Source organism: Amyelois transitella, chromosome 6 (assembly GCF_032362555.1).
Source record: "Amyelois transitella isolate CPQ chromosome 6, ilAmyTran1.1, whole genome shotgun sequence".
In the NCBI taxonomy this organism is placed as follows: Eukaryota; Metazoa; Arthropoda; class Insecta; order Lepidoptera; family Pyralidae; genus Amyelois; species Amyelois transitella.
The window spans coordinates 8,039,232-8,065,954 of NC_083509.1; the positions used below are offsets into that span (position 1 = coordinate 8,039,232).

A 26,723-nucleotide genomic window follows, 5' to 3' on the forward strand; every position below is an offset into this window, starting at 1 on the left:
CGTACACTAGACATCCCTAGGTGGACCAACGACCTCATTAGGGTTGCAGGAAGACATTTGAAGTAAGCCACTTCGTATACTGGCCAAGGTAAGTAGGTCATGGAAGCTGCGCACGAGAGCTCTGATTATCAAAAACTCATTTGTAGGGAAAGACATCTGTTGGGTCAGCTTTGAAGGCATTTCAGTTATACAGGTGTCAAATAAAAAAAAATAATCACTTCAGAATTTCCTATAGCAAATGGCAGTTAATAAAATTTTTCACAAAAAAAAACACACTATTTGTTTTATAATCTGCAGGTATTAGCGTAGCTTTTAGTGCCTAGTCTAATGGGCCATCGATTACGTAGCGAAATATTTTGTTTGTCAATTATTTCGTGTGTTTGCGATCCAATTAGTAATGTGCATGCCAAATGTAGTTGGTACCTTGGTACCTACATACGTGCGTTTGTCCGGTGAAGGGTTTTGGCGGTGACGAAAATGTATGGGCGCAATTGAAAGTTCAATTTAAGTAGACTTTTTTAATTATCGTTGTTGTAATTTTTGGCAGTAAATTATTTGTTGATTTACTAAAAAAATAGGATCCATTTTAATTTACTTATTAAAACAAGTTTAAACCCGAAGGTTAAGCTTGTCGTGGGAAAGTTTTTTTGTATGTTTATATTTCCCTTTTAACGCTGACATTATTGCATTACCTACTATTTATGATTTAGCATAACTATAGGATATAGTAGTACGAGCATAGTATTGCGAAAAAAGTTTACATCTACATAAACTTGCGGTAAATAAGTATGATGTTATTAACGAATAAAAAGAAATAATGACATCAAAAAAAGTTTATTACGACTGTTTTAAGGTATGAAGGTATAGTTGTTGTGGATAAATTGTAACACCGAACAATGCGTAGGCTACATTTTATACGCGAGCGATGCCGCGGACAGAATTTCCTTTGTTTTTTTTTTATGTAATACATACATTTGTAAAACAAAAAAAGCCATACATACATACCTATATACACACACATAATCACGTCTATATCCCTTGCAGGGTAGACAAAGCCAACAGACAAAGTCATCCATAGAAAAGAGATGTTTTTTTTTCTATTGGTGCCGGGAATCACAAAGCAAAAAATAATCATTTTAAACTAAAAAAGTTAAATGTTCATTAAAATTATTTACACTATTATACTCAAGGAGAATTACTTATTCAAGTTACTAATAGTTCTTTAAGCTATGCAATTGTGCCTGAGATAATTTCGTTAATAACAAAAGCTTCGTAAGAGCGAGGAAGGGAAATTACACTATGGTCCGTCGTGAGAGATATTCCGCTTGAATTACAAACAAATGGTTTTTAGTAGTTTGAACTCATTTCACTGTGCAAGTGTGTTTCAAGGGCTTAAATTACTTAAACGTACTTTATATGATTTATCTACTTACCTACATACATATAGTCACGTCTATAACCCTTGCGGGGTAGACAGAGTCAACAGTCTTGAAAAGACTGAAAGGCCTTTAGGCTACAGGAAGAAGTTTGATAGCCTCAGACGCTTTTTATGAAATCTATGGGAAAGATATGGATATTCTATTATAAAGTACTGGGTACCATACGACATTCTAATCTATGTACACTGTAAATATTTTTCTTTTATTTTGTCACTCAAATGTGCTACTGCCTTGAATAAAATACGTCGATTTTATAAGTGCCACAGTCCCATGGAACGGAATAGTCTTGTCTCACTATGGAACAACTATATAGGCTAGTGGGATAGAATGCTTCAGTAATAAGACAAGTGACCGCTACCATCTGGCAACTTCCTATGTGCTTATCCACTAGATTAAATTAGGTTTTTAGATTATCTTAATTCAGTTGAATGGAATATGTACACACAAACAAAGCTAAAAAGGGAGATCTCTGAATTCTTTTTTTTTCAATGTCGGAAAAACATCCCTACTATCCCCAAGGATTTGAGATACAATACACGGAATTTCTGAAATTTATGCAGTGCTCATTCAGAGGACCTTCTTCATCCTCTTGGCTGTAGGTTACATCCTCACCACTCTGGAAAGGAGCACGGGTTACGCTCTTGACTATAGATTCTGGATTGGGTGAGTAAGGTTTTGACAAGAACCGACTAAACCCGTATTGTATCAATCAGTAGTATCAACCTTATTCAGAGAACCTGATGCAGATAAATTATGCTCGAGCTAAGTTAGCAAGAGAGTTCATGGGTTAGACCCGCTTTTGGACCTTGTGCGTCAATGCGATGAGCTTCAAAAGACGGTAATTTAAGCTTTTGTAAAAATATGTACCAAACCTATTCTTTATTAACTTCGGTACCCGGTAAAAAAAGGGATGACCATTTTTGGAGTTCGGTAGAAACAGAATTGCATCATGTTGTGGATATTGCCATATTCTTCCGAAACGTGAATGTGAACAAATGAAGTGAAGGCTGCATTAATGTAGGTACTATTATTTTATTACTTAAGAATAAGTTCATTTAACTTTACCAAGACTTTTCCAAGACCGACCGAAACGTAAGTAGGTATAAAAAAGAAAAATTACACAGGTGATCGGCTGCATTCCTTTTTATTTTTCAACTGATATCAAAACCTCCTTGGTTTGAAAATGTTTTATTTTATTACGAGAAGTGTTTATGTTTATTACGAGAAGTCGGTAAATTTTGAGACGATTAGGTTTATGATTTTTTCTTTAAAATGATTAACTCCCGATAATTTATGATGGGTTTTCAAAAAATAAGGATATCATCTAATAGGTATATAAGGGATATTTTTTTAATTTTTGTACTTAAATACTAAAGCTATTTATATATTTGAGGTTGTCAGAAAATTTTTTTGTGTGTTATTATAGTTATAGTTGTGCAAGATTGTTCCATTACGTACCTAGTTACTTAGGTGTTTTTCTTCAGAACTTGGGATTCTATTCTACTATATTTCTCACATAATTAAAAAACCAAAACACACTTTTATGTACCTACATACAACTAATTTCATGTTTACTTACCATTTGTTTCGGTGGACTGAATCAATCAAAATTATTATCGTCACTTTACACTGGTTCTTAATAAAATAAAACTGTTCGTTTCGATAAATAAAAGTTTTCGGGTCGAAGTTGGCGCGCAATCGATCTATTCCCACCGAATTTCGCAGTGGATTCGCACACATGTGCGAGGTAGCAACACAGTTTGTCTTCTGATTCTGCGCCCACGGTTTCGTCCGTTCACAATCTAAGTACAAAAGTCGTTCTTTCTCCCGAGAGAATAAAAGCACGTGATGCGATGAGCTAAGCCGCGTTATGAAAGCGCCTTCACAGGACTAAAACATGTAGGTGAGTAACTTTACAATGCTTTTACATTAGTTTTAGTACTTAACTATGGTAGTGAATTAAAACTTTATTTACTATGAAAGATCGCCATTATTTTTACCGATAAATTCATAATTCTGTCTTTACAATGTTACTGGTTCAGGATTTATTATAACCATTTCCTTTTTAGGTGAGAAGATAACTTATTTTTTATATTGTGTTATTTTTAAGCGTTTTGTATTAAGACTTCTTTAAAGCTCCAGCTACACAGTCTTCAAAAATTGAAGTTTATAAAATGACAATCATGACAAGAAAAGTGTGATAATATCAAGATAATGCGGCGATTGTGGAAAAACAATTTTCTATAAATGTTTGATTTTATAGAAAATATACGCAATGACATTTCAGAAGAGATTATAGAAATTCTCGATTATATATCTAATAGAAGTCTTAATTTATACGACAGAATTACCGGTAATCTAATGTTAATTCTTAGAACACAGTTCCAGAAACCTCGACGTGGCGAAGATTTTTTAGTATGAAATATATTTAATCATAATTATTATAACTTCTACAAAATTACTGGTGAAAGTAAAATAGCAAAATTATGGATGACTTTGAAACTGATGGCGCTACTGAAACAACAGAAACGACTAATGTTGAAGATTTAAAAGAAGGTGCCGATCCGGAGAAAGTAGGTGAAGAAGGAGCTCGTGGTGACGGTGGAGAAGAGGTGGATGGTGAACATATAGAGGGAGAACATGTTGAAGGAGAACATCTCGAAGGTGAACATGCTGAAGGGGAACAAGTTGAAGGTGAACACGTAGAAGGCGAGCACATTGATAAAGAAAAAGTTTTAGGAGAAGGAGAAGAGTTATTAGGCGAGGAATTAGCAGGTGAAGGATTAGAAGAAGAAACTCAAGAAGGTGAGAAGCAAGAAGAAAAAGTAGAAGAAGTTGTAGAAGAGGAAGAAGTGTATGTTGAAGAACCTCCACCTGATCCAGCAGCTCCTTTCAATTTTAGTGATTCTAAAGAAGCACTGAAGGATCCCTTCCAGCTAAGACCTGATCAGCTAGCAGAAGTAGAACAGCTTTGGGAATTATATCAAAATTATACTCCTGCTTATACTGATATTGATAATTACATTACTGAAAAAGAATTACTGTATATGCTCAAAGCATTAATGCTTATGACATTCACAGAAGAACAGTTTTACGAGTTGATAGAATACTGTGTAAGACCGCCACATCCGAAAGGACACATTAATTTTGATCAATTTGTGAAGATGGTGACCATACGTCAGAGGGACTTTCTCATTGAAGATGAGTTGCGGACTGCTTTACAAGTATTTGACCCTGAGAAAACTGGTTTAGTCGACAGAGAAAACTTGAGAGAAGTGCTTCTTAAACAAGGTCATAAAATATCGCAGAAGATGGTGGATAGTCTTATTAAGGAAGTAGATATGAGCAATGACGGGACTCTTGGAATTGATGATATCGTTGGGACCATGTGCATTGATTTGAATAAAGAGGATTTGCAGATGCTAATGGCGTCATTGTATCCTGATGAGGCTCCCCCACCAGAAGATGATGAAGCAGCCTAGTACATTATACAGATACAATAATACAGATGTTTTAATTTTAAACTGAATTTTGCGTGACGCTTCCCTTCCGAAGGCATTTCCAGGAACAAGGTTGCCCGTATCAATAGGGAGCTCTATTTTGTCTCTGTCAAACCCAAAATGGGTTAATTCAATTCAATTCATTACAAACAAAAACATATATTTTTACCCCTTTTATAACATAGGTCATCTTCTTCAAAGATACACTCTTGACAGAGTGGCCGTGGTCGTCATGTAGGTAGTCGTGGAAGTGGAAGGGGGCATATGGGACATACCTACATATAATCACGTTTAAATACACCTTGGGGGTAGACAGAGTCAACAGTCTCGAAAAGACTGAAAGGCTACCTGCGTTAGACAGATATGCGGTTCTTCACAAAAGAACCCCGTTATTGTTATACTCAAACCTCATTTTAAGCAGCCACTGAGTCGATCGTAGGCCGTTCAGGCTCCGCTACTGGTATCTAGAGATATTGAAAGTTATCATTGATTAATTAATTTCAATATCTCTACCAGTGACGGAGCCTGAAGGGTCTCCGATCGACTCAGTTATATATATAAGTATGTTTAATTCCCGGCCAGGTCATGATGAGAAAGGAACTTTTTCAAGTTGGCCTGGATCTTGGATATTTTATTTGTAAGTATTTATAATAAAATATAGTATTGTTGAAGTAGTATCTCGTAACACAAGTTTCGAACTTACTTCGAGACTAACTCAATCTGTGTATGTACGGGACATATATATATTTATCACGGAGGGTTCTTACTACAAAACTTTATCTTTTATCTTGAATTTTTAAACAAATTGTGCGTAGCTATCAAACGTAAATATTTAGTTCATTGACACGTACGGACATAGGACATACAAATGCATGTTTTAATTCATGGTAGGTATACATAATCATCAGATCAAATTAATGGATGTAATAAGTACATTGTTCATATAAATACATGTATGTATAAAACGGACTTGATTTATGCATGGTGATTATTAAAATGGCAACATTGGCATCATAGAAAAAATAATAAAATGACAGTGATATAGAATTCTAATGACATTGATAGCTGGTATTTTGAAGTTTGTTTGTTGTTTGCAAAGTTGTTTGTTTCCAATTCAGTTACACTCCACTGTAAAGTTGCATGCCGATTCCTGGTTTTCTTTTTATTTGAATTAATACCATATTAAATAGAAGACAAAAGAAGAGATGAAGCTGATTTTTCTTCTATCGTTTATAACAACATTTGGTTCCAGTAAGTTAGTTTTCTTGTTACTAACAGTCAGTCAGGGTGTGGTTCATTCAAGTAATTACCTGTTATTTACCGTATCTACCTATTGTATCTGCGTTACTTATTTTAAATTTAACAATTATGTATGTTTCAACTTTTACCTTAACTAGAAATGTGTAAATCATAATAATAAGTTAAGATTTTTAACCTATTGATGTCCTATCAACATGCATCATATACCTATCTGCAAAATTTAAACATTATCAAACAACTGATTCAAGCTTTAATATGAATCCGGTGAAAGAGTTTCCCAAAATTTAACGGGTTTACTTTATCACTGTCATTGGCGTCTATTCGAAACAAACCCGGGAGAGATGAGAGAAGTTAGGAGATTTCTATAAATTTATATTAATGGAGTGCTGTTGAAATGACAAAAAAGTAACCTATATCCATTATCGTAAATTGTGTTATGGGATGCCTACTAACTCAATATATTTTTATTCAAGCCAAGCGCCAGGCCAATCAGAATAAGTTCAATTTCATGACCGTTCATCATCACTTTATGCTCAATGAACATAACATGACAAATAATCACATCTGTATCCCTGGTGGGGTAGACAGAGCCAACAATTATCAACAGACTGAAAGGTCACATTCAGCAGTTTGGCTTAATGATAGAATTGAGATTCAAATAGTAGTTGGTAGCCCATTGCCTAAAAGAGGAATCCCAAGTATGAATATATAAGCCTATTTCTCAGTTACCTTTTCTAACAATCATGGGAAAGAGATGGTGTGATTCTACTCTATTGGTAACAAAACTATGCAACACCAACAGAATGCTAAACAAACTCTAAAAAAATAAATCAATATTGTCAGGTCTCGCTATATGGTGCTATCAATGTCATGCGGGTATCCCGGGCTGCACTGAAGATTTCAACTGGAGAGGAATTGGATACCTTGGTACACCTTGTCCTGACTCTGAAGATATATGTATCAAACTCATTGAAAGGAAAGGAGGTTTGTATTTCTCATTTTTAATTCTGTTCTTAAAGAATTAATTTATATCAGTTTGTCTATAACCCTTTAATAGATAAAACACAAAAACCCGTAACGCTGAAGACTGCAACAAATGGAGGTGCATCGCTGGGGCTGCATTATCCAAAAAAGACGCACCATCATAAAACCGCGACCACTCTGTTAAGAGTGAACGACTGAGGAGGAAACACACAATATGAATTTAAATGCTATACCTATATCACTGTTAACACGTTTTCTGTTTGTTGACTTAATCAAATTCTTAGTTTTGCATTGCAGAGAATGCCTTCTGGCATTAAATCAGTAGTAGAGATTGTTTATATTAATAATTTCTTTATTACAGCTGAAGAAGTGATAACAAGAGACTGTCTGAGCAACTTCCGAGCTTTCAGAACAGACATCCCAGCGGACACATATGAGGGCTGTCGACCAGCAGCCAAGGATCAGAATTTGGCACATTATGTCAACAATTCCATTAAGGAACTTGATTTGAAGAGGTAACACTTATTAATGCAGAGTTATACTTTACTCAACATTTAAAATAATTGCCCTTCTCACAGTAATTAAATAAAATTATATGTAAAAATTTAAAGATTTTTTATATCTGCTACAATTTGTGAGTACTACATGAATATTTAAAACTTATAAAATCATTAATATTAGTTCTGTTTAAAGTTCATCTTATTAGAGTTCCATTATATTTTTTAAGCTATTTTAACATATGGCACTATAATTTTTGTTTGTAAATAATTTGCATTTCAAATTTATGGTATATGTAATAATATGTTTAGAATACGGGTATTTTGGCCTTGTACATTTTACAGAAAGGCATTTAGTGTCTTGTGATTCGAAAATGTACCCATTGTGACAGTAAATTTGTATGTTTTTCATTGAAATAAATTATGTGTAATTTTTTCCCAGGGATAACTTTGACGAGACTATCTGGTGTTTCTGCTTCCTCGACCACAGATGTAACTCAGCATCATATATAACCACATCAATGGCATTACTAATAGCAGCTATTGTATTACTCACACAATCGTCAAGGTTCTGACATGCACTTGATTTTTTAACCTATTAGCATAGACTGAAAATATGTAATAATTGAGAGTACTCCTATACATTCCATACAAAAGGGATGCGATTTTACATTTTCCATTTCATTTTTGATGATCTGAAGTTAATATTGGCTGTAATGAAGTCTTACTAAGAACTATATCTTCATCAGCGTCCATAGTAAGTATTATGTGGTAGAGACTTCATTGAATCCAGGTTTAAGATAATTTAATAAATGTTTGAGATACAGACACTATTAGTTTATAGTCAATATTTTGTGAGACCAGGAATCTCATTTGCATTTGATAGATTGCACTGTAATTATTTTGATTTCATTCATATGACGACCCAAAATCGAGAAGTATATGGGGAAGAATGATAAAAAGAGCTGGCCCAAAGATGTATACCATTTCCTTTTCGTTTCCTAGGTTTTGTTATATTTTGGAATAACAGATTTCAGGTCAGGCTTTCGTTCGTAAGTTTTAGAATTTCTTTCTATGACAGTTTTTCCGTATGGTATTTATTATAAATATTCCTTCTATCATAAAATGTAGCTCATAATTCAAGTATATTAAGGCTGTTGTATTTTATTATTCCAATCTGTATATTTTGTCTTTTTCGGATTTGTAATTTATTAAACAGTCTTTGTAAAAATTTATCAGGAGTATGTAATAAATTTGTAATTGAATGACACATTTCCAGTACTATTAAATTTTCTAATCTGAATTTTTTGATAAGGATATTTTTTACATTCCAAATGCCGTCCATTTTGTAATATTTAATAGTTGTAAGTTTAAATTCTAATATTAAGTGCCTATACATATACATATTTTGTCAAATTGTGTTAATTTTTTAAATAAATCCAATGTGATTTAGATGATGACTTTGTTTTAATTTTACCTTTACGATGATTTTCATTAAATGATATATTATTATCCTTACCAAATATAATGAGCAGTTCAGAGCAAGTTTTATTGGTATAAAAAATGGACATGTATTTAAAAAAAGTTTCATCTCAATTATGACTTATTTTTAAACGGGTATAATGTAATGGACACTCACAGATTTTTTTTTTAATTTATATATTTATGTACATCAAGGAAAATAATAAAAAACTTAAAATAAAGAAATTCAGTACAAGGGCATTTATCTGTATTTCAATGAACTTAAGCATTTATGTCTATGGCTTTGTCATACCGGTCACATATAGTCTCACACCGTAGATTAAAAAGAAATCCTTTTTTTAATGTGCGTGTTTTTATTGTGTCTTTTACAGATAATGAAATTGTAATACAGTGAAGAACATTGTTGTTAGAACGCCAGTTATTTGGACCATGGTGCTACTTTTTAAGTTCCACATATTGTACACGGAGAACAAGGGCGGGTTTTCTTCTAGTATTTTTAATATTCTCTTAGCTTTTCCCCTTAAAGGTCCTGTTGATAAAAACAATCGTATTTATTTTATTTTTTGTTTCTGATGGGAAATAATCATACTTAATTACAGCTTTAACATTATAGAAATGCGGTTCAGTATAGTTAAATTCAAAACTTCACTAAGTATACTGATCATAAAAAAAAACCTTTACAATGTTAGTTGATATATTATGGAAAGATTCATTGAAATATGAACTTTGTAGAAACCTGTGCCTCCATGTGCATCACGATTTTAATCGGGTGGTACCTTAACCGTGCCGTGTGGTTCCCGGCACCAATACAAAAAAGAATAGGACCACTCCATCTCTTCCCCATGGATGTCGTAAAAGGCGACTAAGGGATAGGCTTACAAACTTGGGATTCTTTTCTAGGCGATGGGCTAGCAACCTGTCACTATTTGAATCTCAATTCTATCATTAAGCCAAATAGCTGAACGTGGCCATTCAGTCTTTTCAAGACTGTTGGCTCTGTCTACCCCGCAAGGGATATAGACGTGACCATATGTATGTATGTATGTATGTGGCACCTTAACAATTTCTTCCATCTTATTTTCATAAGATAACATGTTGTATAAGTTACTCACCATCATAATAAATCGATAGAACAGAAATGGACAAGCGTTTTGTTAGTTTAGTTTCCCTGAAAAATTTTTCGCATCGGGTGCAAGCCAGACTTATTAGCACGCTGTCGATTAGAGATAGGGTTATCATCATATATGTATCTGTGAGGAGAAGGGACTGAAAAGATTATAAGAGTAAAGTTAAAAAGCTGTTTTCTTAATTAACAATGTATCAGTTGATGTAACATTTTTTCATACTGTGTATCCTTTTTTACTGAGAAATAAGTAACAATAACTTAACATATTGTTTTTATATTGAAAAAATAATTAAAAAAAAAAACAAGCGTTCTCTACAAACGCACATTTTAATACCTAATCACAGTATTATAACATTTTAAATGCTTGTTTAAAAAATATTGGGATATGTACCTAATTGATTTCTCAAATTGCTGTCCCTGTTAACACTACGAGTAAATAATCCAAAAAATATAGGTACCTACTTAATAAAAAAAGCCAACAGTTAAAAATCTTTTATCATTAAGTATGAGGAAGGTAACTTACGTTATCTTTGAGTGCAACTATTATAAAATGCATATAAAATATTGCGCAGAAAAACATCTTCAGGAAAAAAATAAGGATCTGAAAAATCAACGACAGCGTTTTAGTAAACTAAAATGATAAGCCTTTTTTACGATTAATGTTCACGTCAGTGATTAACTAAGAAAAGTATACAAACCAAACATGAAAAAGGTTGATCCCAAAACATTGAATGACACCCTTACCTACACTAGTTTTGTTCAAAATAACTCCCTAAGTAAATATTTTGTAATATGGTGCTTACCTGATATTTATAGAGGTCTTGAAATTTGTAGAAGCAATATATTAATTTTTTAAAATAAATATCAATATCACAATCAGCAAAGTCGTGTGTGTCCGCGGCTAATTTCCTTAAAAGCATTGAACTGGGCATTGTCAAGGCGTCCATAAAATTTATGAGCATAAATTCCGGCTTTAAATTATTCATTATAATCGCATTCAGGAACTCTATCCGTATGGAAAAGTGGTACACAATACATGAAAAATGCAAAAACTCCAACATGTATGTCAACTGCACGTACCCGATACCTAAATAACTGACGACGAGTAAAAAATCATTGAAAAGTACTAACACTGATAACACACTTAATGTGAGGATTAACACGAGAATTGTATTTCTGTTCATCTTGTAAATGATGGAAATAATTGATTTATTCTTGTCGATCTTGATGAGACGATCAACTTGGTGCATTTGTAAGAACAAGTTCACGTTATCTTCATTGCTGACAAATCTCACGTTAAATACGTTTAACATGAATATTGCCCACTGAAGTAGTACCAGGCATTGTAGGGTTTTGAGCAAGTTTAACGAACTACTATATATATTTAGGTAAATATGTAGCATAAAGAAGAGAAATATAGGAGTTACTATGAAGTATCCGCACGTATATACTTTCTGTGTCGTCGACAAAGGTGTCACGAATTTATTCCTAATGTCCACTCTACATACTCCAAGAAAAGTTTGGAATCGGTGAAATGGGGAAAATATTTTTAATAAATCGTCATTCAATATATCGTGTGAAACATATTCAGTACTGCGATGCATTTTATTTTTGTTGTTAGCTTTGTTTGTTTTGTTGTTAATTTTTTTTATTTTATTATTATATATTTTGTAAATTTGGGAATAAATAATTGTAATTGTGACCTTATTGTCTTTGAATATACTTAAAGTAATTAAAATGTTAGTGCGACGTTACCACATGACAACATGAATAGAGACAGTGGTATAAAATTATCGGTACCTAATTGCTAAATGAAAACTAAACACTAGCGGCAATGGACTGTTTAAATTAAAACACCGTAAATGGACTGCTCCAATTTAATTTATATTATCAGCAATTAACAATAATTGCTTTTATACAATAAATTATATTACTATTATAAATAATTATATTACGCCAAAAAAATTCCATTTGAATCTGTCCTAATTTACTTAACACTAGTAAGGTGGTTTCTACTAGTTTAAAATTGATTTTTCCAATTTCATCAGCCGTTGTCATAATTTTGTTTATTTTCAGGCGTTCCACTTAATTTTCTGCACCAACCTCACTTGCCGCCCCGGCAAGTGAGGCAAAATGGAACAATTACCAGCCTTATCCCTTTTGGCGTAAGATTATTAAATTTTAGCTGCTAATGAAGTTTCATTTGAATAACTGATGAACGTTTAATTAGCACGTAGCCGTAGCTACTATGCCGTAGAACCAATGTAGCCGCTACACCGTAGAACCCACGTAGCTGCTACGCCATAGCTTAGGAAAGGACTATAAAAAAGATGCAGTGAAGCAAACTTTTTATGATTTTTCAGGCATGTTGCACAAATCTACTTTTTACTGTTACAAAATTTTACTACCATCTGCCATCGACTCCTAAAAAGTCATTTAAATACTTCTACTTATTAAAACAAAAGGCTTTTATGCATGCGCGTAATTAAAATGCATGTGTACATCTTAAAATTTTTGTATTAAGGACCTACATAATAAAGCACAAAAAATTTACAAATAATGAAACTGTAACAAAGTGAAGAAAACTGTCGTTAGAACGCCAGTGAGCTTCACCATGGTGTCAGCTTTGAGGTTCCACATGTAATACACGGAGAAAACTGGCGGGTTTTCTTCTAATATTTTCAATAATCTCTTCGTTTTATCTCGCAGCGGTCCTAAAAACATTTTGAATTGAAGAATTACTTCCTAATTTGTTTATTTATTAAAACTGAAGAAAGCTCAATGACATTGATTACTGATATTTTATACCTACACTATATAATGTAAATTTTGATATCGTTCTTTACAAACGCAAATACAAGTTTTTTCTCTTGATGAATTTCATGGAATTAATCATAATATTACAGTAAAACCGTAATAAATAAGTAGGAAGTACCTAATGATAATAATTTATTCACTTCATTCGTAAATTTAGATATATGTATATCCGTAGGGGATACGCTATTCGTTATACATTTACAATATCTGCCCAAGTAGCAAGGCACGCGCGGCAATTAACGCGCGAAAACATTTCGCTGATTCGTTTCACGCCATAATAAAATGCGAAATATGGTTAGTTTGTCTCTTGATAAAAACCGCGTCGCGCGTGCTGTTACGGGGGCTGCTATGAAAGTGTCCCTGTACTTACCATCATCATAAATTGTCAAAATCTTAATGGACAAATGTTTGGTTAGTTGAGCTTCTCTGAAAAATGATTCGCTTCGGATACAGGTCAGTGCTATTAGCAAGCCATCAATTATTGATAGTGAAATCATCATTACTGTATCCGTTAGGCTTAAAGACTGGAATGAATTATAAGTTAATTTGTAAATGAAAAATGTATGAATCTTTTAGGAAATATTGTCTACTAATACATAGTAATTTATATATAGGCCTTCATGTAGCTAAATTTGGAAGACTTTAGTATCAAGTCGCTAGGGGTCTGTATGAAAGCGGACAGTTTTTTAAAAAATTGTTAGACTATACTTACTTTGTAAGCGTAGAATTTTGGTGAAATGAAAACCTATCGACACAATAAGTACCTTACCGTTGTAAAAACTTAGCCAAATCTTTTCACACAATGATTGGTTAACGGACACAATTCAAGCCTACGTTATACTGAAAAATGAAGAAATAGGGATATAAAAAAGAATTAAAATTAGCACGTATTTATTTCACATAAATACGTGCTAATTTTAACATTGACCGTTATAGCCAAACTTGTCAACTTACATTATCTTTCAACTCAATAATAATGAAATGTACATAGACTATATTATTAACAAACATCCTTAGGAAAGCAATGAAAACCTGAAATAAAAATATCAAATTGATGTCACATAAGTTCTTTTATCCGTTTAACTACAAAAAGTATAAAGCTAAAATTACCTGAAATTGATATAGTTCTTGAAATTTATGAAACCCGTATAAGAGTTCTCTCAAATATATATCTATATCACAATATACAAAGTCGTGTATATCCGCTGCCAATTTCCTTAAAACCATCGTATTCGACATATTTAAAGAATTTTCTGCTACGAATTCTGGCTTCATATGATTCAAAATGATAGAATTTAAAAACTTCATACGCAAAGTAAAGTAATACATGAGATTAGAAAAATACAATACTTCTATCATAAATGTCATTTGAACATAACTAATGCCGAAAGTGGCCAGAAAAAATAAGATATCATCGAACATTGAAATCGTGCAAATTCCAATATATGCTATGATAAGCAAAATAACGGTATTTCTATTCCTTTTGTATACAGTTCGAATAATAAACTTGTTTGTGTCGATCTTCATGAGACGATCTACATGGTGCATTTTTAAAAAGAAGTCCACGTTTAGATCGTTATTAATGAATCTTATGTTAGATACTGTACACAAACACATAATCCATTGTAAAAATATAGCATATCGCATAGTATTAAGCAAATATAAAGCATGGCTATACTTTTTTTCATAAGCGTTGAACATTATTCGAATTAGGACCGGAACTATTACAAGCAAAACGAACGTAAATATTTTTTGTGATGCCTTCGGAGGCGTTACGAACTTATTTCTTATGTCAACTCTGCACACCCCGAACATAATTTGAAGTCGATGAAAAGGGGAAAATGTTTTCACTAGATCGTCGTTTAAAATGTCGTTCGAAACATATTCAGTTTTATTATGCATATTGTGAATAAAAGTAGCGTTTTGCTTTGTAGATTTCGAAACCTAAACCGTATATCAATCAAGGTTTTAACGGTAGGAATATAATTTTATTTATTTCGTAGTTCAAAATATGTAAAATAAGTGACGTTACAACTCTACAAATTGTAAGAATATAATGGTGTAATTAGTAGTAATGGAACTATGAATTTTAATGTAGGTATCTTCATCGACCCATGTGAGCTTCAAAACAAAGCAACAATTTATTGATGATTAATCGACAACTTCTATGTAGTAAGACTTATCAGTAGGCGGCCCATACTAAATAGATACATACCATCATGCCATTGCCTGTTTTCCATTGGGGTAGGCAGAGACTGTGGATTTCTACTTTCTACGATCCTTACAGACCTCTCCGGCTTCCTCCACACTTATTACTTTTTTCATGCATATTCGACGATTACGGGCACTCCTAACATCTCCCTTTTTCAAGACATTCGAAATTTGTTCCTTAAAAGTTTGACGAGACCGGCCCTGTCCCACTTTTACAGTCAGCTCTCTCTTATAAATTCCTTTCGTTAGTCTGTCCTCATCCATTCTCTCGGCATGTCCAAACCACATACTCTTTTATTTTTGGTCATCACATCTTCACACTGACACCGCATGTAAGTATATGCGGTGTAAGTTTAAAAGATCGAAGAAAGTTGAAATTAGAGCTTTAAGAAGTATTTCTTAAAGCTCTTAATTCAACTGCGTTTACTGTACTTTCATTTTGTTTCTGCAATACCCAACTCACTCTCACTTTTTCTCATTTTTGTCTGTCTGGTACGTTTCAACTTCGAAACTACTTAACACATTTGAACGCGCTGTTCACAGGTCGATTACATATAATATGGAGCGTTGTCAAATCTTCGTTTCGCCAAAATCGGTTAAGGGAATATGAAGTCATGGTCAATTGAAAGTTTACTTATAGTTGGATGGATAAATATGCTATTATTTTCAGTTTGATTTCGTAGCAATGTAACCGCTATATAAAATTGGCACAGGAATAGGAGGCTATAGAATTAACTATTTTAGGTCTGGATAGTTGTACTTTTGATAGATTCCGCGAAAAGCGACTTACACGCGAGCGGAGCCACGAGAAACAGTTAGGGTTAAACATCGGTGGTAGAGTGATGAAGGTCCAAAAAAGCGTGATCATTTGAAAATGCATAGTTTCGAATCTGACCGCAGCCATGCCAATGACTGTTTCGTGTGTACGTAACATTCTTCGTACAATCTTTTGAAATACGATCAACAATTTAGACAACTTGAAATGTGATCACGAACTTAACTCAGTTAGACTTTTCTGACTGTTTGGAAAGGAGGTCTGGCCTACCTAATCTTGGAAGTTGTTTCTTACAAAAATAAGCTAGCCTGGTCCTAGATCGAGGTCATAGATGGATAGCGGATCCTTCTTAGGACAAATAAAACATTTTTTTTAATGTCTCTCTCATAATATTACTATGACATAGATGTGCATTGTGCTGGATATTACATAGAAAACGGGGACAAAAATTTACAAATAATGAAACTGTAACAAAGTGAAGAAAACTGTCGTTAGAACGCCAGTGAGCTTCACCATGGTGTCAGCTTTGAGGTTCCACATGTGATACACGGAGAAAACTGGCGGATTTTCTTCTAGTATTTTCAATAATCTCTTCGTTTTGTATCTCAATGGTCCTGAAATTAGGCGATTCAATTAATAAAAAAATATCACATATAATATATGTATATATCTCTTGCGGTGAAGACAGAGGCAACATTTTTGCAATGATTAAAAGGCCACGTTAAGTTGCACGGCTTAATGATTGAATTGAGATTCCATATAGTGACAGGTTGCTAGCCCATCATCTATAAAAAGAATCCCAAGTTTATTAGCCATTCCCTTAGTCGTCTTTTACGACATCCATGGGATAGTTATGGAGTTTAATAATAAAAAATATAATAGCATAAATATTTTTTATAGCTTAACAGTATCTCGTTGGAATACTCAGAAATAAAAGTAGCTTACGTTACTCCCGAAGGGCTTTTTCTATTTATGTATAAAATTTCATCATAATTAGTCCTGTGGTTTATTCGTTAGGTACCAGCACACTTAAATGATAGTATCATAATACGTTTGGTAGCTCATTGGTACTTACCATCGTCATAAATTGACAAAGTGGAGATAGACAAATGTTTAGTTAGTTTAGCTTCTCTGTAAAAAGATTCGCTTCGGATACAGGCCAGTGCTATTAGCAAACAATCAGTTATGTAAAGTATAATCGTCATTACTGTATCTATTAAGCGTAATGTCTGAAAATAATTTTAATTGACATACTGAGTAAAAGAAATGGAGGTGGGAATAAAGAGTAAGGCCTTTGTCTAGCTGCAAGGCACAAACTTAAAATTATAAAAACGGGCTTAGCGGTTTGCAGCTTGGAGGGGCCGATTCCCTCTTCCTTTATATCTCTAAGGTAAGCCGCAGAGTAAGAGATCTTTGCCCACTAGCTGGGGCGTCGGGTGTTCAGTGTGTCGCCAGTCGGTCTTATATGTTTCGCGCTTCACTTCAATCCAGGTCTTGCCTATGCTCCCCGCCTCTGCAATGATAGACCCCCGCAGGTCTTGTTCTAGGTATGTGATCAGGCTCCCTTCGGAGAATGTGGCCAATCTAGTTCATGTTTATGCAGAGTAAGGGAAAACCCCTGCAAAGGTTGTGGCGTGCAGACTATTGTCATTTCGTGTAAAAAAATATAATCCCAATCCTAGATGTGGTCATAGGCGAAATCCGGGAATCAAACATCCAGATAGGTGAGAATGGAAAGTAAAATTTGGAACTTACTTACATTATCTTTTAGTGCAATGATAATAAAATGCAAATAGACTGCACTGTTAACAAACATCTTCAGGAAGGCAATTAGCACCTGAAGGAAGCAAATTAGCATTTTGTAAATTTCGTTTCTGAAGGTAGGTAAGTAAGTAAGTAGGCAAGTAATATCATCAATAATCATACTAAGGTTTAGAAAATAATTGACTTTACATGTATGTCTGTAATTAAGTTGTAAGTAGGTATTAGAGTAGAGAACATATTTATTCAAATTTTTTCCACATAAACTAGTTTTTATTTTTATTATATGGCTTACAAAAACATTTCTGTCAGTCATAACTACTTAGTAGGTATTCGCTGTGATGCTTACCTGGAATTGATATAGTTCTTGAAATTTATAAAACCCATATAAAAATTCTCTTAAATACACATCAAGATCACAATATGCAAAATCATGTGTATCCGCTGCCAACTTCCTTAAAACCATCATATGCTGCATATTTAAAGAGCTTGGAAATCTTTCCGCTACAAATTCCGGCTTTATATGATTCAAAATAATAGAGTTTACGAACTTCAAGCGCAATGTAAAGTAATACATGAGACATGAAAAATTCAAAACTTCTATCATATGTGTCATTTGAACATACATGATACCGAAGGAAGTCATAAAAAATAGAACATCATCCAATATTATCATAGTGCACAATACGAGATATGCTATTAATAAAATAAGAACTGTATTTCTATTCCTCTTGTAAACGGTTGACATAATAAACTTGTTTGTGTCGATCTTCATGAGACGATCTATTTGGTGCATTTTTAAAAAGAAGTTCACGTTTTCTTCATTATTAATGAATCTTATATTAGATACGGTACACAAACACATTATCCACTGTAGGAATGTCATATATTGCATAGTATTAAGCATAGTAAAATTATTTTTGTACTTTTTTTCAAAAGCGATAAACATAAAACGAATTAAAAACGGAACTATTACAAGCAAAACGCATGTAAATATTTTTTGTGTGGCCTTCGGAGGCGTTACAAATTTATTTCTTATGTCCACTCTGCACACCCCGAAAATAGTTTGCAGACGATGAAAAGGGGAAAATGTTTTGACTATAGCGTCGTTCAAAATGTCGTTCGAAACATATTCAGTTTTATTACTATGCATTTTATAAAATAAAAGAGCGTTTTGCTTTTCAATTATTAAAGTTTCTGGGACTAAAATATGAATAAGTATTTATACGTATATGAATTTGGGAAAATATAATAATATTAAAGACGTTACAACTTTGTGACATGTAAGAATATAATGGTTTAATTAGCTGTTATAAAATTATGCCGTTTGTATTTGTCATTAGCGACCCAGACTTTGAATTGATGAACATTTTGTTCGAAACAAAGTAAGTACTTACCTAACAATTTGTTGATGATCAATCAACGTACTCGTATAAGTAGGTACGTTAAAATTGCGTTTTATTTTATGAATAAAGACCATCTGGGTACATTATCTAGGTATACCTATAGGTTTTCTTCTAATGGGATATTTTGTTTTCTTAATGTTTATAATTAATATAGTGTTTTTAAGAAAACTTAATTTTAAGAATAGCTTGAGTATGATTTTGGGTATTGTCAAGTTTATATTAATCACCCACTTTCGGTCGGTCGACAGAGGAAATATTTTTGTATCAAACATAAGAATATTATCAACTGAAAACTGGGAAGTAATTCATCACTTTCTACATCCATTTTAACTAGGCCTTGTTCCCTTAATGTTTTCTTTGGGTTCATGGCCGGTCTTCAAGCTATTATAAAAAGAGAGCTTATGCTTTATTATGAATGTACGTCATTTATTAGAGTAAATAATTATTATTTCTATGTCACTCATATTTCGTTCTTTGTAAGAATAAGTCCTGTTTTACCAAATCAAAATGTCAAATTCTAAACCACCGAATTATATGACTTATGAGTTTACAAAATATATATATTATTGCCAGATACTTTTGGGAACACCACGAGTTGTTTTAACAAGGGATAAAGTCTACTCACGTTCAAACTTTCATCCCACATTTGTGATAGCTTTCTTATCTCCTATTTTGTACATTGGTTACCTATTATTTATTCCTCATGAAAGTACCCCAGCTAATAAAGTCGCCATTGTTATAATATTAACAAATACTGCTCTATTGATCAATGTAATATTAACAAGAAATTTATCCGTAAAATTGCATAAACTATGCCAAGTAATTACGACTTCCTGTCATGAAATTACCAAATCTACTGAGAAATTTAAAAATTATTGGGTTTGCGGTATGATATTACTAACATTATCAAATTTCTTGCCTGAACTTGGTAATTTAATTTACAATTGCATTGTTTGTAAGTCAGACTGGAAACGTACCATATTAGATTTTTATCACAAAATCATACGTCCCCTAATGTGGGATCTGGAATTAGCACTTTGGATACAATTTTGTAACATGTTCAGACTGAACTTACGATCTCTTAATAAAGTTCTAAGAAAAGTATATATAAAGAAGCAACTTGGGAAAACGGGACAAAATGTGACAATTGTTATTATTGAGGACAGAAAATCAAATCAAGGCGATGAAATAGTTTTGGACAAATGTATCTTTGTATTTGAAAGAATTATCTATGCCTTGAAATTATTGAAACAAATTCATAAATATTCGGTAATAAAGTTTTTAAAATACTTAAAATTATTTTTATAGTCTAGGTATGATAGCTATCTACTTATTTTTCCATGTCAAAAGAATGTCATGTTTCTCTTTCGCCCTCAAAGACGTACCTAAATTCACTCACTTATCAATTTTTACGATTTTCAGATCTTAATATATTGCGCAAAAAGTTTTATAATAGGCTTGGTACGATTTCGGAATATCCTTATTTTGATGAGTCACGATAAGGTTAGTTAATATTTATTAGATAGGTACTAAGGTATTTACAGAACTTTTATGTCAAAGCATTTGTATACCTAAACGTTTGTCAGATCTTGGACTCTGACTAATATATATCACAATTGTGATTTACTGTGAAATTAATAAAAACTTTTTTTCAGGACATTTTATATAGTAAAGATACAAAGTTAATATTATTGAAAAATATAAGGAACCTCTTAGTTTTATCACTAGCAGGCGCAACTTCGGAGTTGTATTGTAAAGAATTCGATGACACAAAAAAAATTGTTTTGCAAATCTTGGATTCTTATAAAGAGAAAAGTAAGTTTTTTACTACCAACCTAATTTAAGAATTAAATTATAAGTCAGGTTGTCAAATTTAAAATGTTTAGGTTAGTAAGAATTAAAAGGTATCTAAGCTTTTTAGTTGCCCTCCAGATTACAATAAAATATAAATTTTCCCGAAGTGCACCTAAGTTTAAAACTCTGAGTCTACGGATAAAAGCACAAAATTAACATAATAATCACCGATTATGTTCGTCAATAATACTTGTACTAGTTCAGTCGCTATATTGTCTTTTTTGATTTCCAGGCAAAGTGCACGAGCGAGCGAGCACAATGCTTTGGTTGATCGAAGAAACCCCACCGGATTTTATGTTCTTCGGATTTTTTAAGCTGGACGGCACTCTGCCATTCAAATACATAGCTCTGGTTTTTACTTACACAGTGATCCTGATCCAATTTACATTTATGTGAATATACGATTAATGACAAAACCGACACAGGAAAACGGGTTTAAGCATAATTTTTAGAAACATAATATCGACTAGTAGATCTGCGTGTTTGCATCGGTAAGGTAAATAAGGTATTTAACTGTAAACTTATGGTTTATACTTAAATAAAATAAAAAACTCTTACATGATTTACAAAACAAACATATGGGTACAAAATAGAAACCCATAATGTTTAGAGACACTCATTTTATTACTAAGGAAGCGATATAGAATGTTTTGTATTCGCTATATTAGGCTTTTCAAACTTTGTAGGCCCTTTATATCTAATATACCTACGCTATATTAGGTTAAAATAGGCTGTCGACAGAACTCGATTGGTGTACAAATAAACATTCTCTGGTAAGTACTATGACTTCATAAAATGCTAGGCTAGACTTTGAACATTTTTACGGTCTGTTTTGTTGTATTCACGTTCATAGATAATTAAATTGTAAAACATTGAAAAATATTGTCGTCAGAATTCCAGTGACATGCACCATAGTATCGGCTTTCAAATTCCATATCTGGTACACGGAGAATACAGGCGGCTTTTCGTCTAGTGTTTTTAAAATAGTTCTTGCTTTTTCTCTTATTGGCCCTGTAGAAAAGATATTCAGATAAAGGATAAAGTTTCGTTGAATTCAGAAAATAAATAATCATTTTTGTACATACAGACATAACAATTAAGATTAATGTATTTTCCAATACAAAAAGTAAATAACGAAAACAAAAAGAAATGCATACCGTCAGTATAAATTGATAAAACCGATATGGACAAGCGTCTTGTAGTTTTTGCTTCTCTGTAAAACGCCTCGCATCGGACGCAGGCTAAACTTATAAGTAAGCCGTCAATAATGAATAAAAATATCATTATATACGTATCTATTAACCGAAGACTCTGTAAAATAATAAGTAGTAGGTACATAATTATGTGCTCAATATGCACAAGTTAAAGATACCAATTTGATAACTTAAGCTTACATGGTCTTTTAGTGAAACAATAAGAAAATGCATGTAACACATGCAGCTGAAGAACATCTTTAAGAAAAATAGAAGGATCTGAAAACAAAAGATCATTCTTTATTATATTTCTGTTATAAATTATCCGGTGTTCAATTTATTTCCTGTCACAGTACAAGTAAGCCCCCGTAGCATGGCACGCGTGCTTGACGCTTTTTTTATCGCGCAAAAAAATATATATTGCTGTTTTTTCTTTATGGCGTGAAACGGGACAGCGATAGTTACTTGCCCCATTAAAATGGCGTCGCGCGTGTCATGCTACGGGGGCTGTTCCATATTTTTACCTGATACTGGAAAAGGTTTTGAAACTCGTAAAAGCAGTTTATTAATTCTTTTATATAATTTTCTATTCTGCAATCGACGAAGTCATTATTATCTGCGGCTAATCTCCTCATGAGCTTCTTGATGGGCATTGTCGTTGTTATATGTACACTCTCAGGCTTTAAATGGTTCATAATTATTGCATTTGAGAATTTTAAGCGTGTCGTGAAGCAAAACATAAGGCACGAGAAATGTAAAAATTCCAACATATAAGTCAGCTGAATGTAAGTCACGCCAAAAGCAGTCAAGAAAATTACACATTCGTTAAATATAAGTATTCCACACAACCCCAGGTACAAAACGATCAAAACTAGCACAGTGTTTCTGTTCTCCTTGTACATTATACTAGTCAAAAGATTGTTTTTTTCGATCTTCATGAGACAGTCAATTTTATGCATTTTAAGCAGAAAATTCACGTTATCAACATTGTTGAAAAATCTTAAATTAGTAACATTGCATATGTACAATATTATTTCTAAATATGACATGAATGTTATGACTTCTTGAAGCATTTTATAATTATTGTATCGATCTAGATAGAGCAGCATCATCGATATTACTAAGATTGGGGCTATTATTAAAAACAGGCACGTGTAAAGTTTTTGCGACATCTTCAGACTGGTCACTATATTATCTCTTGTGTCCACTCTGCAAACTCCCAGCAATTTTTGAAGACGATAAAAGGGAGAAAATACTTTTACTAAATCTTCTTCTAAAATGTCATTTGAAACATGATTAGCCTCGCAATGTATGTTTATAGATGTTTTATAGATGTCAGAATTCCAGCTCAATCTTTGTATTTTATTTAGTCTTGTTAGTATGTAAGATATTTTATTAGGCATGATTGCACAAATACTTCTAATTTTCTCACTAATTAAATAAATATTTTATATAAGTGATTATTAATAAAACTAGTAGGTACGTTACAACATAGCGAATTGTAGAAACACAATGGTATAATTAGCAGTAATGACGAGTAACTCAAGCGGCAATTGACTGTTTAAATTAAAAATATCGTAAATGGACACATCCAATTTATTTTGTACCATCAGAGTTAATATTTGTTTGGCGCTAACTCTTGTTTTGTCTGAAATAAAAAGGACTATACTCAATAAATATCACTTGTAAATGTATAGAAATTTTATAATTAAATTATATTATCATAACAATAAAGCACAAATGGTGACGCAAAACAATTGCTACGAAAGGTGCGTAGCTTCAAACTCCTGACCCCTATGACAAACTATTTCTTACCGTTTAAATTTGAATTTGGCTGTATATACCTATGTATTTTTTAAGAACCTACTTATTTTGAATAACATTATTACTTAAAGAGAACTAAAACACCCATGCCGTATAATGCTTTGAATTGTAGGAATGCTTTCGACTCACTATTTAGTCAAGAAAAGAGACAAAATAATATTATTACAAGGTATAAGAACAGTCCCTTAAAGTACTTATAACAATTAATACCAAAGTAATTAGTGATCACATAAACAAAAAGTCCATCGTATCGGAAAAGCCATCAGTACTAGGTATTAATAATGTCGTACCATTACTATGATTGACTGTTTTATTTATCTATTGAACGATAAGTGAGGTTTTTCAAGAACGTTATCAAAATACATTTGTATCATAAGTTATGATTCATAACCCCTCTAACAATTGTTAAAGCACTCGCTGGCAAATAATTGAATATTAACCAAATAAACTCTTGATGAATTGAAAGTTTGCACAATGATTTGAACTTAAAAACACGCACTTTAATTAAATTAACATGAAATTGTACAATACACCAAATCATCCGCTCTTATTTTTATTTAACTATTACAATTTCAAGTAACCCAAAAACAAATCTTTTTCTTTTTTTGTAAGTGGCCAGTTGCAACCTTAACGAAGTAGAAAAAGGGTGATACTAAGATTTTTATTAAATTTTAAATTAAGAGATAGAAAGAGAAAAGCAAAATATGACGACATATAGGTAACCTTATCAACTTTTCTGAATAGACCCCACGATATTGATTTTTATATTTAACAACTACATTTCAATACTTTAACTAAGTAGTTAGGTAGGAACATATTATTCCTCATAATTAACTGTATTTTAAGTTCGCAGAACCTATGTGGGAAGAAGATTGGTATAAGATTTAATATGGCTAAGTTTGGGCTTTTACAGTGACGTTGCTTACCTATCCTTTGTGTACTTTTCAACCCGGTAAAAAACTAGGTACTAAGTATTATATCACTTTCATAATATAACTAACTTTAGCTACCAACACTCACAAATTCAGCGCAACTTACATACCTACAAAAGGATACAGGTTTTTCGCAAACTTAAAAAAGGGTAATATTAAGTAAAGTCTAAGAATACCTTCACAATAGGATGTCAAACTGATGCATAGTTTTCTAGATTTCTCTAATTTTCTGGTTAGAGCTCCTCCGAGTAGTGATATAATACTAATGATGCACACCATCACTACAGAGAGGGGAATATAGCAAACAAACATGTCTATATCCATATTGATTGAAGTCTAGAAACAGTGATTCTTATTATAATTATTATATATTATAATATATATTATAGGGGAAAGGCAAATTTGGGTTTGTTATTTTAGGAGATGGACAAGTAACCGGTCTATAATTTAATCGAAATCATCATGATGGAATGCAAGAAATGTAATGGAGGTCTTTTGAATAGGCTATCCTCTTCAAAAACCTGTTGGCTATGTCTACCCTGCAATAATAAAGACATGATTGTATCTATGTACCTGCTCCTTAATTGAATAAACAAAATTCCTCATCGTTATAAAATCCCATATGATGAATTGGCAAGTAAAACCGAAAATCTGTAGAAAACAGAATAGAATTAGTTCCTAATTAAATACACAATAAATTGTATTTATGAATGTCAATAGCACTATTATTTGCATTTGAAAAGTCTTGGATAAAAAATATGAGTAAAATAATAGAAATTCATAAGATAGAGTTACATAATACTCGTAGATAAAGAGGACTTACGTGAAACTGGAAAAGTTTTATGAAATCAGAAATAATATCTAAAATATTATGCATTGCAATGACTACATCGATCCTAAAGCCGTCTGCCCCTGAGGTGACTGTGGCCAAGTCATTCAAATTACTGAGCAGTTTTGGCCTCTTTTTCATCGAAGCTTGCAACACTTTATTAAGAAAATCTACTCGTTTTATTAAGTACAACAGCATAAGGATGCACAGGAGTATTTCCAAATAGTTTCCCATCGAGGTTATTATTGCGAATATAATGGACGGATAAAACATTTTCATAGTCACAATGTTCAAAACAGTTATCCATACTAAAGCTGTAGTAACGCCTAAAGTTGTGAGGAAAAGTGATAACGATGCTATTTTTCTGTTCACCAATCGTTTATTTTCCATGATCAGTTGTCGATCCAACTTCTGCAGTTTCACATAGATCATACTGTTCAAATTTCCATTCGAGAAGTTATTTGTGCAGATAGCTAAGTTAGTGACAATTGCGTTCAAAATCAAGCATAATTTCAACGTTTCGTCTGCAGACGACGTTTTCAACGTTGTTTCGCAGTTTATAACCACATCTGCGACAAATATTATGTTAAAAAATATAAGAGCACCAGCATATAGTTGTGACTGGGTCGAGACACTTGTAACGAAATTGTGCTTCACTTGCACCCTTTGGAAACCCAAACATTTCTGCATTGTATGAACTGGTTTAAATATTTTTATGAAGTCGTCATCGAGCATATCCTGAAATAGATTATCAGATTTTCTTGTTCCCATGATAGGTAACGGCAGCATGCCACCGAAAATCGTATGAAACTGATTATTATTTGTCAATTAGA

General features: G+C 32.7%; 5 protein-coding genes across 8 annotated transcripts in view; 2 read left to right on the forward strand and 3 right to left on the reverse strand.

Annotated features, from left to right (window-relative positions):
- The first annotated feature begins 3,898 nt into the window (after window positions 1-3,898).
- Window positions 3,899-4,921, forward strand: LOC106131083 (uncharacterized). The gene has a single exon (XM_013330073.2). It carries the CDS (start codon window positions 3,926-3,928, stop codon window positions 4,919-4,921), a length of 996 nt encoding a protein of 331 aa, XP_013185527.2. The 5' UTR covers window positions 3,899-3,925.
- A 1,104-nt stretch (window positions 4,922-6,025) lies between these two features.
- Window positions 6,026-26,723, forward strand: part of LOC106131170 (uncharacterized) — a 142,320-nt gene continuing 121,622 nt past the window's right edge. Inside the window, exons 1-4 of the mRNA XM_013330172.2 lie at window positions 6,026-6,190; window positions 7,043-7,183; window positions 7,545-7,698; window positions 8,123-8,313. Coding sequence (XP_013185626.1) covers window positions 6,145-6,190; window positions 7,043-7,183; window positions 7,545-7,698; window positions 8,123-8,255 — 474 coding nt within the window. The 5' untranslated portion in view covers window positions 6,026-6,144 and the 3' untranslated portion in view covers window positions 8,256-8,313. The remainder of the gene's footprint in view (window positions 6,191-7,042; window positions 7,184-7,544; window positions 7,699-8,122; window positions 8,314-26,723) is intronic.
- LOC106131085 (uncharacterized) lies at window positions 16,504-18,830 on the reverse strand. Of its 2 annotated transcripts, XM_013330074.2 has the most exons (4): window positions 18,202-18,830; window positions 17,851-17,928; window positions 17,167-17,320; window positions 16,504-16,705 (listed from the first exon to the last, which is right to left on the reverse strand). In XM_013330074.2, the coding sequence occupies exons 1-4, from the start codon at window positions 18,799-18,801 to the stop codon at window positions 16,542-16,544; spliced, it is 996 nt and encodes a 331-aa protein (XP_013185528.2). In that variant the 5' UTR covers window positions 18,802-18,830; the 3' UTR covers window positions 16,504-16,541. The 2 variants fall into 2 exon arrangements, with proteins under 2 accessions (XP_013185528.2, XP_060800805.1); XM_060944822.1 differs by lacking the exon at window positions 17,851-17,928.
- Window positions 21,714-24,330, reverse strand: LOC106131283 (uncharacterized). Of its 3 annotated transcripts, XM_060944901.1 has the most exons (6): window positions 24,173-24,309; window positions 23,913-23,953; window positions 22,830-22,985; window positions 22,507-22,584; window positions 22,270-22,423; window positions 21,715-22,123 (listed from the first exon to the last, which is right to left on the reverse strand). In XM_060944901.1, exons 1-6 carry the CDS (start codon window positions 24,186-24,188, stop codon window positions 21,960-21,962), a joined length of 609 nt encoding a protein of 202 aa, XP_060800884.1. In that variant the 5' UTR covers window positions 24,189-24,309; the 3' UTR covers window positions 21,715-21,959. The 3 variants fall into 3 exon arrangements, with proteins under 3 accessions (XP_060800882.1, XP_060800884.1, XP_013185782.1); XM_013330328.2 differs by lacking the exon at window positions 23,913-23,953 and having other exon boundaries at window positions 21,716-22,123; window positions 24,259-24,330; XM_060944899.1 differs by lacking the exons at window positions 23,913-23,953; window positions 24,173-24,309 and having other exon boundaries at window positions 21,714-22,123; window positions 22,830-23,838.
- LOC132901875 (uncharacterized) lies at window positions 25,824-26,701 on the reverse strand. The gene has a single exon (XM_060944904.1). It carries the CDS (start codon window positions 26,677-26,679, stop codon window positions 25,840-25,842), a length of 840 nt encoding a protein of 279 aa, XP_060800887.1. The 5' UTR covers window positions 26,680-26,701; the 3' UTR covers window positions 25,824-25,839.